The 17,233-nt window shown below is 43.7% G+C and overlaps 1 protein-coding gene and 1 long non-coding RNA gene across 2 annotated transcripts in view; one reads left to right on the top strand and one right to left on the bottom strand.

Annotated features, from left to right (window-relative positions):
- The window catches only part of LOC137563738 (uncharacterized), an 89,520-nt gene extending 77,153 nt beyond the window's left edge, over positions 1–12,367 (bottom strand). The window contains exon 1 of the long non-coding RNA XR_011030422.1: positions 12,280–12,367. This is a non-coding gene — a long non-coding RNA (uncharacterized lncRNA). The remainder of the gene's footprint in view (positions 1–12,279) is intronic.
- The window catches only part of LRIG3 (leucine rich repeats and immunoglobulin like domains 3), a 62,352-nt gene continuing 53,582 nt past the window's right edge, over positions 8,464–17,233 (top strand). Inside the window, exon 1 of the mRNA XM_068276609.1 lies at positions 8,464–8,994. Coding sequence (XP_068132710.1) covers positions 8,795–8,994 — 200 coding nt within the window. The 5' untranslated portion in view covers positions 8,464–8,794. The remainder of the gene's footprint in view (positions 8,995–17,233) is intronic.

Genomic DNA, 17,233 nt, shown 5'->3' with positions numbered 1-17,233 from the left:
ACCCCTGCTCTGGTTAGCACCCCAGACAGACAGAACGATTTCCTGACAACCACTGTTGGTGACAGGACAATCACAACAGAGAGGCAATACAGACAAAACAGATAGTAACCTAACTGCACTAGGGAAGCTGCCTAGTGCAGTCCCAAGAATTACTCTAAGATAACTTTAACAAGCATTAGCACGGCTGACACTCTAGGAGTGTTTCAACAAACCATGAAGGGATGACCAGCAAAGGACTCTGGGAAAACATGGGTTTTTATACTGCCAGCCTTCAAAGGAGGCAGCTAGGTGATTTGCATAACCAATGTATGCAAATTCCTCAGCAGCAGAGCAGATCAGAAACTTGCAAAAGAAAGACAGGTCTCTCTTCCAGAGACCTGCAGCCCACAGACTAGAGGAATGGTCAAACAGCTGTCTGCCTGTGCAGCCAGCTGAGCGGATCATTACAAATTTCAAGTGAAAGACCAATACAAAGTGGTGTACACGTGAGAAGTGGAACGAAAATCATACATGATTCCAAATATTTTTTACAGATCAATAACTGCAAAGTGGGGTGTGCGTAATTATTCAGCCCCCTTTGGTCTGAATGCAGTCAGTTGCCCATAGACATTGCCCTATGAGTGCTAATGACTGAATAGAGTGCACCTGTGTGTAATTTAATGTCACTACAAATACAGCTGCTCTGTGACAACCTCAGAGGTTGCCTAAGAGAATCTTGGGGGCAACAACACCATGAAGTCCAAGGAACACACCAGACAGGTCGGGGATAAAGTTATTGAGAAATTTAAAGCAGGCTTAGGCTACAAAAAGATTTCCAAAGCCTTGAACATCCTACGGAGCACTGTTCAAGCGATCATTCAGAAATGGAAGGAGTATGGCACAACTGTAAACCTACCAAGACAAGGCCGTCCACCTAAAGTCTCAGGCCGAACAAGGAGAGCGCTAATCAGAAATGCAGTCAAGAGGCCCATGGTGACTCTGGACGAGCTGAAGAGATCTACAGCTCAGGTGGGGGAATCTGTCCATAGGACAACTATTAGTCACGCACTGCACAAAGTTGGCTCTTATGGAAGAGTGACAAGAAGAAAGCCATTGTTAACAGAAAAGCATAAGAAGTCCCGTTTGCAGTTTGCCACAAGCCATGTGGGGGACACAGCAAACATGTGTAAGAAGGTGCTCTGGTCAGATGAGACCAAAATGGAACTTTTTGGCCAAAATGCAAAATGCTATGTGTGGTGGAAAAATAACACTGCACATCACTCAGAACACACCATCCCGACTGTCAAATATGGTGGTGGCAGCATCATGCTCTGGGGGTGCTTCTCTTCCGCAGGGACAGGGAAGCTGGTCAAAGTTGATAGGAAGATGGATGGAGCCAAATACAGGGCAATCTTGGAAGAAAACCTCTTGGAGTCTGCAAAAGACTTGAGACTGGGGCGGAGGTTCACCTTCCAGCAGGACAACGACCCTAAACATAAAGCCAGGGCAACAATGGAATGGTTTAAAACCAAACATATCCATGTGTTAGAATGGCCCAGTCAAAGTCCAGATCTAAATCCAATCGAGAATCTGTGGCAAGATCTGAAAACTGCTGTTCACAAACGCTGTCCATCTAATCTGACTGAGCTGGAGCTGTTTTGCAAAGAAGAATGGGCAAGGATTTCAGTCTTTAAATGTGTAAAGCTGGTAGAGACATACCCTAAAAGACTGGCAGCTGTAATTGCAGCAAAAGGTGGTTCTACAAAGTATTGACTCAGGGGGCTGAATAATTACACACACCCCACTTTGCAGTTATTGATTTGTAAAAAATGTTTGGAATAATGTATGATTTTCGTTCCACTTCTCACATGTACACCACTTTGTATTGGTCTTTCTCGTGGAATTCCAATAAAATTGATTCATGTTTGTGGCAGTAATATGACAAAATGTGGAAAAGTTCAAGGGGGCCGAATACTTTTGCAAGCCACTGTATGATTATTTTTTCCTGTTGTTATATGTATGTGTATATATCTTCCTTTATTGTGCCTACACACACAATGCATTTAGTAAACAGGCACATATTGTACATATAGTGCTGGCCAGATAGATCTCTAATCGTAATTTTGTCATTTAGGATTTGGTATTATTATTGTTATTTTTTTTCTCTTTAGGACAAAGGTATTTCTATCACATATACTAAGCTAAATTGGCCTGAGGCTTCTAGAAAATGGCAGTTATCCGCTCTATATTGAGGACTTTACACTCAAATAGGCCTGGGGCTTCTAGTAAATGGCCTACACTATTTACCATTTAAAGAATGTCCCCGACCCCTTATCCTAATAGGAACACGTGTGCGCTCCACGATCCGGCACCAAATGGGACGCATATTCGTTCCATTTATGCGTACCACTGCCCGAGATCGAGACCGCCCGCAGCAATATGTCATTTCCGGCCGCGACCGTGCTACTTCCGGTCCAGCGATCGCGGCAGATTAGGGGAAGCGGCGTCTCTATTTCATTCTATATAAGCGCCGGCTCTGGCCACAGCCCCCCACAGGCACTCAGGATCATACTGCCACTTACCACTGGATAAGGTAAGAGATTTAGAATGCACCGCTCTACATTGCCTCAGTTGCGTTATATGTAGATGCAAGTGCTATTGAATGTACGCTGTTCATTCCATATTTACTTCTCCATACACATTGTATTACCACCCAGATCATAGGCCTGGCTCCCTACTTGCCTCCTATCCTTTGTCTGACACTTATATTCGCAAATATTTACATTAAAATACTCATAGGACCTAGTGTTAATTTGTCTTCTACTAAATAGATCGCATGATTGATATTTTTTTTATTATATATATTTTTGAGTATTTTAACTTATGGAATTCCGAGATTTGAAAACCAGTTTATTTAGAGGTACGTTGGGCCACTATTTCCACCGCCATGTATATTAAGCTTGCCATGGCGTTGTGTGTAGACATATATGTTATTACATCCACCTTAAGGGGCTCATTGCGCTAGGTTTGTACGCACATTCAGTTGGGTGCATATGGGCATGCGCAAATACGGGGCCCTAGTGATATATGAGAGCATCCGAGTTTGCAGCGCCCTATAAAAGTTATATGGGTGCCAGACTTATAAACATTTTAAGAGACTTCCTTCATTTACAGATTTTTAAATGAAAGGTCACTGATTACTGTAATTATGTAGTATCTCTTATGAATACATACATATATATATATATATATATATATATATATATATATATATATATATATTTTATATATATATATATATATATATATACATATATATATATATATTTTTTTTTTTAATATGTATTTTTTAGGTATGTATGTATTTTTTATATATGTGTATTTTTTCATATATACGTTTATTGAAATTTGATGGTATGTACTGTGTCTTTGTTGCTGAGTTCCTGTCAAAAAAAATTGTTTTTAAAGGCACTTGAATTTGACCTGATGAAGCGGAGTGTATCCGCGAAACGCGTTGTCTGATGTGCATATTAAAATCTGTTACTTTAAAAGAAAGCATTCGCATTTTTGAAACTAGACCACTCTAAGGTAAGACATCTTACCTATTTATATTGTGAATACTGATATCTTGGGCGCCTCCTACTCTCCTTATAGTATTTACAGTAGTCTCCCTCAGTGGAGCTTGCTTAGTCTTTTTTCTCATTTCGAGGAAAAGACAAAAAAAATTTATTTTGGAGCTGCGACCACCACACCAACCTTTACAAAGACCGAGTGAGGATGGTACTTCCTCACATGCGCATAACAGTGGTTGCTTGGATTGCAACCTACACTTGTGAGTATACTGACATATACTCACACATTTATCTAACATTAACCTGACAATACTAAACGAGATTGGGCTCCCGGTTTCCCTGTGTCTTTTTTCTCGCCTCTAAAGATTTAGGTAATAAAAAGTTATTGCTGTATCAATAGTGATACAGATGATATGACAAATTTGTCAGGAACCTTAACCTATTTTGGTACCTGGACATAGAAACTACGTCCAGGAACCATGCGCGCTGCCGCGCGCTCCCGCGGCCGATCGCGCGTGTGCACGTGCGTTCCCGGCACGCGGTTCGTTAGCCAGGCAATCAGTATATCGGGCTATGGTGCCCGATCACTGATTCCTCTCCCCTGCTGAAAAAGCGACAGCTTCTCTCAGGAGCTTCGCCTTTTCTAGCTGTTACCTCCCCCATGCGTCGCTCTAAGCGTGTGTTATGCTTAGAGTGACGTCATGTAAACAAACTCATGGCCGCCATCTTGTGGCCAAAAAGTAATACTACAACCAAAAGTAAAAAAAATTTAAAAGCAACACACATTTATATTTTAAACCTATTGTTTACATCCCCCCCTCCCAAAACTACCCAAATAAAATGTTTAGTATAAAAAAAAAAACATTACAATAAAAAAAAAAAAACCATTACAATAAAAATAAAAAAAACATGTAAATATTTACCTAAGGGTCTAAACTTTTTAAATATCAATGTAAAGATGATATATTTCTAAATTGTTTTTATTTTAAACTTGTAAATAGTGATAGATGCAAAACGGAAAAAAATGCACCTTTATTTCCAAATAAAATATTGTCGCCATACATTGTGATAGGGACATAATTTTAACGGTGTAATAACCGGGGCATATGGGCAAATACAATACGTGACTTTTAATTATGGAGGCATGTATTATTTTAAAACTATAATGGCTGAAAACTGAGAAATAATGATTTTTTTCTGTTTTTTTCTTATTCTTCCTGTTAAAATGCATTCACAGTAAAGTGGCTCTTAGCAAAATGTACCCCCCAAAGAAAGCCTAATTGGTGGCGGAAAAAACAATATATAGACCAGTTCATTGTGATAAGTAGTGATAAAGTTATAGGCTAATGAATGGGAGGTGAACATTTCTCAAGTGAAAACGACGGAACGCGAATGGGTTAAGGGGTAAAAACCAAAAGACCCTGTAACGATCGGTGTAACAGAGAGGGTCTGATTACCGGTGAACTGCAGTATCACCGAGAATACAGAATATACCCGATTATTGGTGATCTGCAGTATCACCGACAATCAGATATATATTCTAACCTCTGGACACCTGAGGGATAAGAGTGATTTGGTGTAACAGTAATACTTTGAGTATTGCACCTTAGGAGAAGGTACAAAAGCAGTAAGGAGTACTGCACAGAAGTAAGTTCCTTCCGTATGCCTAGACTCTCCCGGGGGAGGAGCTAGGCTGAGGATAGGAAGGACAGAACGTGAGTGACACCAGAGAGAGGGTGTCACTAACAGGTCTGGGAACTGCCTCTAACAGTAAGGCCAGTTCTCAAGGTCGGGCAATCCAGGTCGTTAACACACAGACAGATACGGTACAGATTCAGGAGACAGATACGGAATCCAATAAACAGGCAGGGTTTGGCAACGGAGTATCAGAATAGCGGGGTACAGAATCGAGAGGCAAATACAGAGTCCAGGAACGAGCAGAGTTTGGCAACAGGATATCAGCGATAGCAAGGTTCAGAATCAGAGTTCAGCAGGATAGTCAGGCAGGCAGAAGGTCATAACAAATAATACAGTTCAATATTCCTAACGCTAAGATGTGAGGTCCGTGATCGTCAACACCTTTGGAAACTATGCTAGAACACAGATACAGACAAGGCCTGAGTGCTACCACGTAGTGATCGCAACGACAGACAACCAGAGAATGACCAGCACCCAGTATATATACACCTGTGCTCTCCAGCACCTCCCTCAAGTGCTGGACCAATGAAAGTTGCTGTGATTGTCAGCTGACCGGCCTGGTCAGCTGACCTTTCTCTGACTGCCATAAAGGTTCTGCCTCTCCGCGCGCACGCGCGTCATTCTGAACCTAGGTGGACTATCAGTCCCAGCCACACCAGTACTGCTTTGCAATGTCTCCGCTGACCCATGCGCGGGGTTGGTCGCACCGCTATCTGCACCGGCGGCTGCCTCCCCGCGCTGGGTCAAAGTGTCAGCAACAGGGCCATGCGTGCGGTTTTTTTCGCGTTCCGCCATGCTCTCCATGGAAACAGCCTCCTCACGCTGAGTGGAGGCGGCTGATTTTCCGCGTTTCCTTACAGACCCAAAACACTAAGGGCTCTTTCACATATGCGTTTTAACGCAACGCTAAAGCTTGCGTTAACCAAGGTAAGATAGTCCATAGACTTTCATTTTACCTTTCACACCTGACGCTGCATTTCGGTACGTTGCGGTTCTGACGCACCCGGGCGCAGTTTTTCCATCAACGCACCCGGGAGCCGGCGTTTTCCGTCAGGTTCAATGAATAGCTACCGCCGCTGATTGCGTCGCACCGCAGATACCCGACGACACGCCGCAGGCTATCAACACGTGCAGGAGAACGGCTCCTGCACGCGTTGTCTGATGTGAAAGAGCCCTAAGGCCACTTCATTGTGTGCCACACTGTGCATCGCTTGGTATAGCGCTCAGATCCTGAACTGTCCCCCAGGGATTGAGACTGAGACTGTGTGTACTCCTCTTTATATGTATCTTGCATAAAGAGGATGGAAAGGTTTTGTTTTTGTGTGTTTTGTGTGTATGTTGTAAATAGTTGTAAACAGTTTGTCTAAGGACAAATAAAGCTTTGGTGATGAACGACAAAAGTTGTTTCTCAAGTCTTGTATCAAGTTCTGCAGATATGACAAAAGTTGTTTAGGTGATGCTTTCAATGACTATTTGTACAAGATTTCTTTGCAAGCTTTCAAAACTTTAAGTTTCTTTTTCAGGCATGATACAGAACTTAATACCGGACCACACGCATCAAGTTCTGCATGACCCAGAATGTAAAAGCCCTTGCTACCTATCCCCTGTGTTGCAGGCAGCACATACACATGCCATTAGGGTTGCCCGGTTGCCTGTCAGGATCAAGCTCAATCCTGCCTGAAGCACTGTGAGGAATGATAGCTGTACAGGCACTTCACTCAGGTATACCCCAGCAATGTGTACTCTTGCTATGGGGAGAGGAAGAAGAATGATGGTATGGTGCACAACAGAGCAGCTTCTGGCGGGGGTGGTAACAATGCACTCGGCCTTTGCTGCTATTTAAAGATCCAGAGTGTCTCTCTCTAAAACAGTACCCATAAAGCTATATTACTGTAAAGGCAGTAATACATTTTGTCATTTTTAAAATAGATTAGATGCTTGATTTGATAAAAAGACTGAATCTAATGAATATGTATTTATGTTTGTTAGTTCTATCAGAGAGCAGGATCATCAACAAGGAAGCTTAGGAAGCACCTGGGGCCTAATGGGTGTCAGGGGGCCCAAATACCACTTTCTCTGACCTCTCTCATCTCAGATTACTAAAATGACCATAAGGGGGAACCAAAGGTACTACCTTGCCTAATCAATCTCTGAGTTCTATGATCTAATCTTGAGCAGCATAAAATGGCATAATGGTAAGTGATCAGCTTAAAGGACACCCGAGGTGAAAATAAGCGAATGAAATAAACAAATGTATCTATCCTCCTTCTCCTAAAAATGACTTTTTAAGATATTCCACGGTTTTATTTTATATTTAAATATATTTTATATTTAAATCTATTGATCAGTGGTGCTCATCCGGATATCCGAACTACCCAGATAATCCGAACTTTTAATAGCAATTCAGATATTTTTAAAAATCCGAATAGCACTTTCCGACAAACTCGAACTTCCCATTTGAAATCTGGGCGGATAGTTAGTTCAGATATCCGAGCAGAAGCTAAAATCATCTTCAATGGGAAAAATCCATGAGAGAGAGGGGGGGGGGGGAGAGACCTCCAAAAGGGATTTTGACCATTTGAAGAGACTTTTGGAAGCATTTAAAGCCATTTTCAGGTCACTTCCGGTTTTCTATCCCGATATCCGAATCCGCCCAGATATTGGGTTTGGATATCCGAGTTTACTCGGATACCAAAAAGTTCGGATTCGGATATCCGGATATGCATTCCAACATATCCAATCCGTAACTAGTCTTCAGTGAACACTTGCATACACTTGGAAAAAGTGTCCTAAACAATTGTCTAGAATTGTTTCCAGCTAGTTAAGTTGCATGTGTGTACAGGCCTGTAGTTCAGAAATACTGCCTGCTACACATAGATCTCATATTTGCCCATTTTCTTTTTACTGTACTTACCTAAAAAATACATATTTTTTAATTAAAGTGGTTAACATTACCATACAAAAAAAAAAAACCACCATGCCTGTACAGCAGTCGTTTAAGCAAAATCATGTAAAAAGTTTATGAGTAATGAACCAGTGGTTCCTATTTTCTACATGAACAGCATAATGTAGTTGCCCTGGTCGTCTCTAAACACGTTTCCATGCTGACTAGCTGGAGCAGCAGCAGTTTACAGAGCAGGCAGTCCCTCCTCCAGTGCAGGGAAAGCACACTTTAAAGTAATCAGTGGTTATCAGCAATGTGTGTAATCTTCTGATTGAGAGGTGTTAGATGGAGTACTGTAATCTCCACTCTGCTTTCTTCTTCCGCACCATCCCCCACATCACTGCGGGACTTGTTTTCATCACGTGAGGGGGGCTAAGCTGACCAATCGGAGGGCAGCCCAGCACCCTTCCTTGCCCAGCGAGGGGCGCGCGAGGGGGAAAGTTTCTGCAGCGAAGTTTAGCAGTAGTTTTGCCCCGGTTTGTGGCGCTGCTGTGTGCGCTGTGCTTGGCATGCCAGTCTTCCGGCCAGGAGCACTAGGGAGTGACTGCTGCTAGATCTGGCTTCCTCGCTGCTGGGATTTATTTGCTGTGTGGCTGCAGACATGGTGTGGAGCGCCCGGCAGGCTCGCAGGAGGATGGCGCTGCTATTGCTTAGCCTGGGCTTCTTGGGATGTGCTCTGGGGCTGAGGACTGATCGGAGCTCCTGTCCGCCTCCCTGCCGCTGTCTCGGGGACCTTGTGGACTGCAGCCGCGGAGACTTGCAAGGAGTACCAGAGAACCTCCCTGGACGGGCTGTGCAGCTGTAAGCATGGCTTTGTTTTCTGTGTTTGCCTTTTGGTGAGAGGGGGTTGGTGTAAGCTCTGCTTAGGTGGCTGATTTCATAACTTTATACGAGCGTGATTTTTTTTTTGTAGAATCCCCTGTGATCATTCTTAACCTTTTTGGTTTACATGGTTTTACATGGTGTTTATGCCCCACAAACTCTCTTGTGTGAAGTGTTTATTCATGGTGATGCTCCAGTACACATGAGAAGTGGGGCGCTAGTCATCAGGCCTCAGGCAGGGGGTCACACTTGTTGAGATTGCAGGCGTTTGGCTGCAGTGCAAAAATGCAAGTACAGGGGCCCATATACTGGTCGATTTAAGGCATCATTCGAACGATCGATTCTATAGAATTGATCAGAAATTAATTCTTTCAGATCTATTTATCGATTTGTGGCCGATTTCGATGGATTTGATCTATGTGACAGGATGGAAGATCTAGGTTGATATACTGCTGGCAGCAGATCCATGGCCCATAGTTACATTTGATCTAATGGTCCAATAATGCATTTAGATAGATTTCATTCTGAAATCTATTGGAAATCTGTTTCTAGTGTGTGGAACACCTCAGATTCCTGTCAGATTCGACTTGACAGGCATCTGACAGAAATCTATCTGATGGTTGAATTTGCTGCAATTCTATAAGTGTGTGGCCTCCTTAAGAGGCCCTTTTCCACTTCGTGGTATCTGATCTCAAAATCGTATGATCCAAAAATCTGATCACGCCTGTTTCACCCAATGGCAACAGCACCTTGATAACATGTAAATCTTGGTGCTGTTTTTTGACTACTGTGATTTGTTGCTCCCCGAATTACAATCATTAGCCCACATGATCTTTGTTGGGTTTGCGATTGTACCCAACGGATAGCAGCGCAGTTGCAGGTAGTGTAAATAGGAGGAAGCACAATTGCATCGCGATTGTGCATACAATCACATTTCCTAATGGAAACGCAGCCTTCATGCTTTCCGGTGGGGCTGCTGTTTTCAAGGGCCATCTGTGATTCTGTATAGCGTTTAAAAAAAATAGAACCTGCAATACTTTTCCACATAATGCATGCGATTCCTCATTGAAATCACTGGCTACTGTGAAAAAAAAGCGTTCAGTTGCAAACAAACGCACATATCATGTGGAAAAACGCTTGCGAGGTATCATCTGTGGTTCCCGCAGACACAAGTGTGATCCCTCCAAAGTAAACACGAGTACAGAAAAACAAGAAATGTGCTAAGATACCTCCATTGATGTGTATGTTTAAAGGGTTAAAACACATGGCAGTACTTCCCCCTGAAAATGCTTCCAAATGCATGGTGGAGGCTTGAAAATGCATAGATGAATATATGTACCAAAGTGTGAACACTTCCAAGTATTTGAAAACGACATCTGTGTAAAAAAACAAAAAAAAAAAGTCTTGCAATCAATTATGTTCCAAACTTGTGACCATGCCCAGCTAAGGCCCGGTTCACATTAGCGGTTGTTTGCCAAACGGACCGGATGACCTGACCGGATCCGGACCGGATCCGGTCAGGTTGCATCAGGTGGTAATCAGGATGCGATCCGGATCCGTTTGGCAAAATATACGTAAAAAAAAAAAAAAAATGTTGGGGTCTGGGAGGTCAGCAGAAGGGGGACCTGTGGAATCAGGCCCTCTGCTGTTTAGCACTCACCTCCACCTCCGACATGCTGCCAACATCCTGCCAACACCTCCAGCTCGTGCTGCTCCACTCCAAAATGCTTTCCCATGTGTCCCCAGCCAGTATCGCCGCAAAAATCCGCATAGGAAGTGGGGTAGAAGATCCGGATTTCTCAGCCAGTGTGTTGTGCGGCCTCCGGTTCCCATTTGTTTGTATTGGCCGGATGGTGCAGTCCGGCTCCGCCCCGGATACGGCTGCCGGAGGGGCCGGATGAAAAAATAGCGCATGTTGGAACGGAGGCCGGAGTCCGGATCCGGCCCGGATCCGGTCCGGCTCCGGTTCTGCAGAACGGACCCATGTGAACGGACGCATAGGCTTTAATTGCTATGCCGTGCGTCCGTTCCGTCCGTTCTGCAGGCGGTGCGGCTCCGGCACGGCGATTCCGGAGGGCCACCGCAAGTGTGAACCGGACCTAACGTGGCAAACTATTGAGCCAATAAAATACTGAGGTAGCTTGTGAAATCATGCTAGAAAGTTTGTGTGCATTCCTGACTTGTATACCTAGAAAATCATAATAGAAGTTGCAGTGGTCACAGGTTGTGTGTGTGTGTGTGTGACAAATACAGCCAAAAATCATCTTCTTGTTATCTTTTTATTTAATAAATATTGTGGTTTACGTAATCTTTGTGGTTTTTAGGCCGTATGTGTTCTGTGTATTGGCGTTTATTAGCCCTTGTACCTTTTGTGTAGGTTTACCAGAAAAATGGGTTAATAGCCCCCTGCGCTCTGAGTAGCCATTGTGTACATATGTACTGATTTACAACCTTTCTGTAGCTTGAAATAAAGGAAAACAATGGTTGAATTAAAATGTGCACTTAGCACCAAAGCGCTACAGGTAAATCTATTAAAACGTAGGTTGTGTAAGTGCTCATTGTGAAATGTACACCTCAGCTTTTACCAGCTACCTGTACTCCAATGAGTTTTGATTTCTGTTTAAGATTTGCCTTTTGAAAAGGATGTGGAGATTTGAAACATACACTATAGCAAGACTGTATATGAAGCAGCTGATAAAGTATGTCCTCTAGGTAATGCTCAGAGGTGTTTTGCAGATACAGCCAAATGACTGCTCATAAACTTTTATTATTTATCTTACAAAATTTTACTAGTGCTGTATTTAAAGCAATTTAGTGTCTTTCTATTTCCAGACATATTTTTAGATGAAACAATTTAAGTGTATCCTAGCCTTTCATTTCCACAATCACCTAATGACACTTGCACCTATAAAATACTGATGGCAGTCAATACTATATTGTGCAATTGCAAACAGCCTATGGTTAAACTAGTTCTGTGCAGTGACACTGACTAAGCTCCAGCAAATGAAGTAACACTTTCCGTAGGCTGCTATTATCCAATCGTATATATTTTTACACACTGACTGAGATGTAACTCCCTAAAAAAAAATAAAAAATGCCGGTGCCCATAAGCAATCGATTAAGGCTGTGTTTACCATTGGTGGAAGGATCTGTGCACATAGTAAGGATTACAGAGCAACACTCTTTTCAACTTGTGAGAAAAAAAAAGTGTGCACACACTCAGCCCAGCAGTACAGCAATTTGTCAACCAAATTCTTACCACACCTTGGCAGTGTAACCCAAAACCTTCAGCTGGAGAGCGGGTTTTTTTTTTTTCCTGGGCTGCTCCATCTACAGCAAGGCAGTTGTTCCCTTGTGAGAAAACCACACAGCTACAAGCTAAATGTCTTATTTTGTAACCGTCGCGTACTTTTCCTTCATTTAATCAGTTGTGCTTGTTCTTCGCCTCTTTAAATCAGCAAAAGTGAATTGTCATAAGTCAAGAATGTGTGTATTTTTTTTGTTAAATCATCGTTTTTATTGCAGTGATGCTGGAATTTGACACCTCTGCTTTTTATGAGAGGCTTTTATTGTCCCCAGGGAAAAAAATCAGTTTCAAGGCTTCAGAGTTAGAAGGAAAAAGTCTGCAGTGTTTTATCGCCATTAATTATTTTGATACTTTTAGGTGATTTTTAAAAAATGCATCATTGGAACGGTATTCATGCTCTGAAAGTTCTAATACAGATATATTTTTAATATGTTCATAAATTTTGCTACGGTAATGCAAAATAAAATTTGTTCTATACAGATTTTTTCTATTCTGATTTGTACGATATACCTTGTGCAGTGATGAGTTTTTGGATCTTGCGGTCTGTGTTCCCTTCTGTAAGATTTTCCCCCCTCCCCCAATTCTTGTGGCTAAATCTTTCCCAGAGAGCCAGAGAAATTAGCCAACCAATAATACAATTTTGCAGAGTAGGGAAAAAATAAAACCAGTAATGTTTTGCTTCTGACTTTGAGACTTGCCTGTAGGTTTCAGGTACAGGAAGCGAGGAAATGCTCCCCAGTGGGGATACATAGAGCAGTAAGGAACCGGAAAACGGGGATGGCAATGTTTAGGAGAATACACAGAGAAACTTGTGATCAGTTTGATCAGCTGATAGATTTGTAAGGCGCTGATTTTCTGGTCATGATCATGCGTTAAACCAGGAAGTCATTACAGCAAATCAGAACCTTACAAATCTATCAGCTGATCAAACTGGTCACATGCTTCTCCATGAGTTCTCCTAAGCATTGCCATCCCTACCAGAAACCGTTCCTAAAGACATAAGACACCGCAAACCTTGTAGTTGACAGCCCGCAGGGAGCTAGTTATAGTCATGCAATGCATGCTGGGCTCTGGCGACAGGCATGCACTGTTCATGGAGAGGAAGGGGGTACAGTGCAGGGAGGCTTATTGCTGCATATGGAGTCAAGTCAATTGAGTGAAATCTTGTCATGCATGCTTTGACACACAAAAGGTAGGTGGTGCCTAATGGGCCTTTAGCAGACAGCACCTTGTGTAGTGAAATGATGATGAATAATCATTTCTGCCAGTGTCTGATGTTAGGGCTAGTATTATGTGCCTTTTTCCTTACAACACTATTGATAATTAACGTACCCATACGCATACATGTAATTTGGGCACAGGGTAAAGCCAAAAAAAAGCTCACCCTGCTTCTGCAAAAGTCCCGGAGGCAATAATCACTATTTCCCCCCCCCCCCCCCTTCTTGCCGCCAGTGACACTGGGGAAAGGTGTAGTTGGTTTCCAGCTGTTGCTGGTGGACAATTTACGCAGTTTTTATCGTAATTTAGACTCCCGTCAGTGAGCACCATTATAGCCATAATTCACATTACATCCTATGGTGGCTCACAAATTTCTAGTGTTTTTACCTGACTAGCGATGTCTGGACAGATACACCAAGAGATGGATCTCTCTCTAATCAAATCTGATAAGAGAACGATCTGTTGGCTGCCAATACACTGCAGGCCGATTCCCAATCGATATCGGCATGAAATTTCCCGGGAATCGGCCTCAGGACTCTGATGCCCGTGCATTCAGATCTCACCTGTTCTAGCTGATTAGCTGCTCCCAGGCTCGTCCGCTGCTTCCCCATGAGCACCGCATGTGATTGCCACACTTAACATGTGGCATGCCTGTGACATCACATGCACCTGGCTGCGAAGAAGCAGCAAATGGAGTAACTGGACAGTCGCTGTAGCTGGAGCAGCTGAAGTTTGAATGCGCAGGCACATTTCCATTTGGGGGGACAGCAGACAGGGGTTCCATCACATTCGTCAGTCTTCACAATATCGCACGCCATTGCTGCCACGCACCCAATCGACTATGTTGGCCCATTTTGGGCCGAACTCGGTTGAATTGTTGATGAAGCATGCTTGTTGCGGCACCAATTTCATCCGATAAAATTATCAAATTTAATGGCCGATTGAGCCGCAAAACCGTAGGATGGATGGCCACATTATTTTACTTCTTAGCCCCAGCTCCCCCTCCAGGACTTTTCATCATTTGTAAAGGTAAACCAGGGACCATGCCAATAGTACCAGCACAATTTTCACTTTGGATGCAGCAGTCTCAAAGTTGTTCACTTTAGAAGAAAGGTTAGTCATGTGACCCAGAGACTTGTGTACATGGTATAGAGCTACCAAGCATGTGGGAGTTTTTTCCTTCACAGAGCCATTACCTGACCTTGCCCACCTCCTCCCTCAGCTTCCTTCTGTGAAACACATGGCAGGGTGGACAGGATCAGCTCTATGCTTTTTAGGGATAACCGAGTAACCAAGCAGCTCAGGGTGACCCAAACTACTAGAAATGTATAGGGGGATAAAAGGGACCAAAAAGCCTTCCTACTAAAAAAAGCAAAGCTTGGTGTATTTGCCTTCTTAAAACAGAAGGAAATCTGCAATAATTCAGCTATAAGTGAACATTTGTGGTTACCCACAATGCACTACTACTAAATATGCAAATTATCCCTTTTCGCCCTTGTTAAGCCGAGCAAGCATCCAGAACCGCTGGTGTATAGCAAGCCTATAGCTTTAAGTTTTACACAGCCATATCAAACCCACATGTAGATAGCCTGTTTTGGACTTTTGGTTCAACACATGCAGTGAAGCATAGTTCATGAAAAGTTTGCTTCACTGCAAGTTATATATACATTATACATGGATTTTGCTACACTGCACTGCTAACACAGCGATGTAAAGATGCATTTACAGTATAATTGCATCACATTGCAATTGCTTTGATATTCTGTTGTCTGCCGGTTCGGGCCAGTGTGAATGTAGGCTAAAAATTTGACATGACATTGTCACCCAATTGCCATAGCTTTTATGTTTTTCTTTGCTAAGAACCTATCTTGTCATAAAGTGTTAGTTTATTCATACTTGCACATTTTAATTGACAAGGAATAGGGAAATGTATTTTCACAACTTCTTTTATGCTCATTTCACACTGTGGCAATGCATTGAGTGTACCCCTTAAAAACAGGGCTGTAACAGATGGGAAAAGTCAGGTTGTGCGGTTCCCAGCATATGGTGAAGTATACAGTACATGAAAAGTATGCTATATTGCAACTGTAATGTGTGCGTTATGCAGTACTGCACATCGTGCTTTGCATTATCCTAAATAGATTAAAAATACTAAAGAAAAAAGTGTATTGTGTATAACCATCTTAAAGGAAACCTGTAATAAACTTTAAAAAAAAAGTTTCACTTACCTGGGGCTTCTGCCAGCCTCCTGCAGTCGCCCTGTGCCTGCGCCGTCCTGGAGCGATCCTCCGGTCCCTCGCCGCAGCTCCGCTTCATTTTGTTCGTGCTCCTATCGCCTGGATCAGCCTGCACAGGCGCAGTACGAGAAAACCTCATGCTGCACCTGTGCAGGACACTCCTGGGGATGGGAGCGTGTTCACAGCCATGCAGAGTCCCCGTTATCCTGGATTCAGGCAACTGGAAGTCTCAACTAACTGGGATGCCAGAAGGATAATGTGGACGATAGTTTTGGAGGCATTTTATATACTTACAGAACCTCCAGCAAAGTCTAGCAGCCTCCCCGGACTGACTCACGGGCTCCTAGCTGCTTTCCGCCGCGCGGTGCACGGAAGCCAATGTGTCACCTGACCCGATGTGGGAGGAAACCCACGCTGACCCGCTGACCCGGAGAACTTACAAACTCTATGCACATGTGCCCTGGCAGGGATTCGCACTGGGGACCCAGCACTTCAAGAGAACCCGAGGTGTGTTTAAAGAATGTTATCTGCATACAGAGGCTGGATCTGCCTATACAGCCCAGCCTCTGTTGCTATCCCAAACCCCACTAAGGTCCCCTTGCACTCTGCAATTCCTCATAAATCACAGCCATGCTGTGAGGCTGTGTTTACATCTGTAGTGTCAGTCTCAGCTGCTCCCCCGCCTCCTGCATAGCTCCGGTCCCTGCCCCCGTCCCTTCCCTCCAATCAGCAGGGAGGGAAGGGATGCAGGCGGGGACTGGAGTTCTGCAGCAGGCGGGGAGAGCAGCAGACTGACACTATAGAGATAAACACAGCCAGCTCTGACAAGCTTGTTTGTCAGCAGCGTGGCTGTGATTTATGAGGGATTGCAGAGTGCAGGGGGACCTTAGGGGGGTTTGGGATAGCAACAGAGGCTGGGCTGTATAGGCAGATCCAGCCTCTGTATGCAGATAATATTCTTCAAACCCACCTCGGGTTCTCTTTCAAGGAGAGAGTGCTAACCACTACTCCACCATGCTGTGATTTAGTGATGTGATTTATAAAAGAATTTGCGTTTCTGCACTACTTAAGGACCGAGGTGATTGAAATCTGCGCCCTGTTTTGGTGGTTACCTGGCTGGCAGGGCGTAGATTTCAATCACCGCCTCAGCGCGCATCCACTGTTTTTTGACGATCTCAGTGCTGAATCCCCGCCGTCTCCCGTCTCAGCTCACTTGCTCTGCCTGTCTCTATGACAGCAGAGCTCTGTGAGCCGGTCAGGAGCCGATTTTCATTGCCTCCTGGCCGTGTCTATCAATGTAAACAACTCCCAAAGGCTTACATTGATAGACACGGTCAGGAGCCAATGAAAGCTGCTCCTGACCGGCTCCCATGACTGTCATAGAGGCGGCAGAGTGGATGTCCTCAGGATCCCGGTTGCGACGGGTATATGCGGCGATTTGTCGGGATTTCGTCCT

Source organism: Hyperolius riggenbachi, chromosome 3 (assembly GCF_040937935.1).
Source record: "Hyperolius riggenbachi isolate aHypRig1 chromosome 3, aHypRig1.pri, whole genome shotgun sequence".
Lineage (NCBI taxonomy): Eukaryota > Metazoa > Chordata > Amphibia > Anura > Hyperoliidae > Hyperolius > Hyperolius riggenbachi.
Note: the sequence above shows the minus strand (reverse complement) of the source record. Positions and strands in the feature narration are given on the sequence as shown.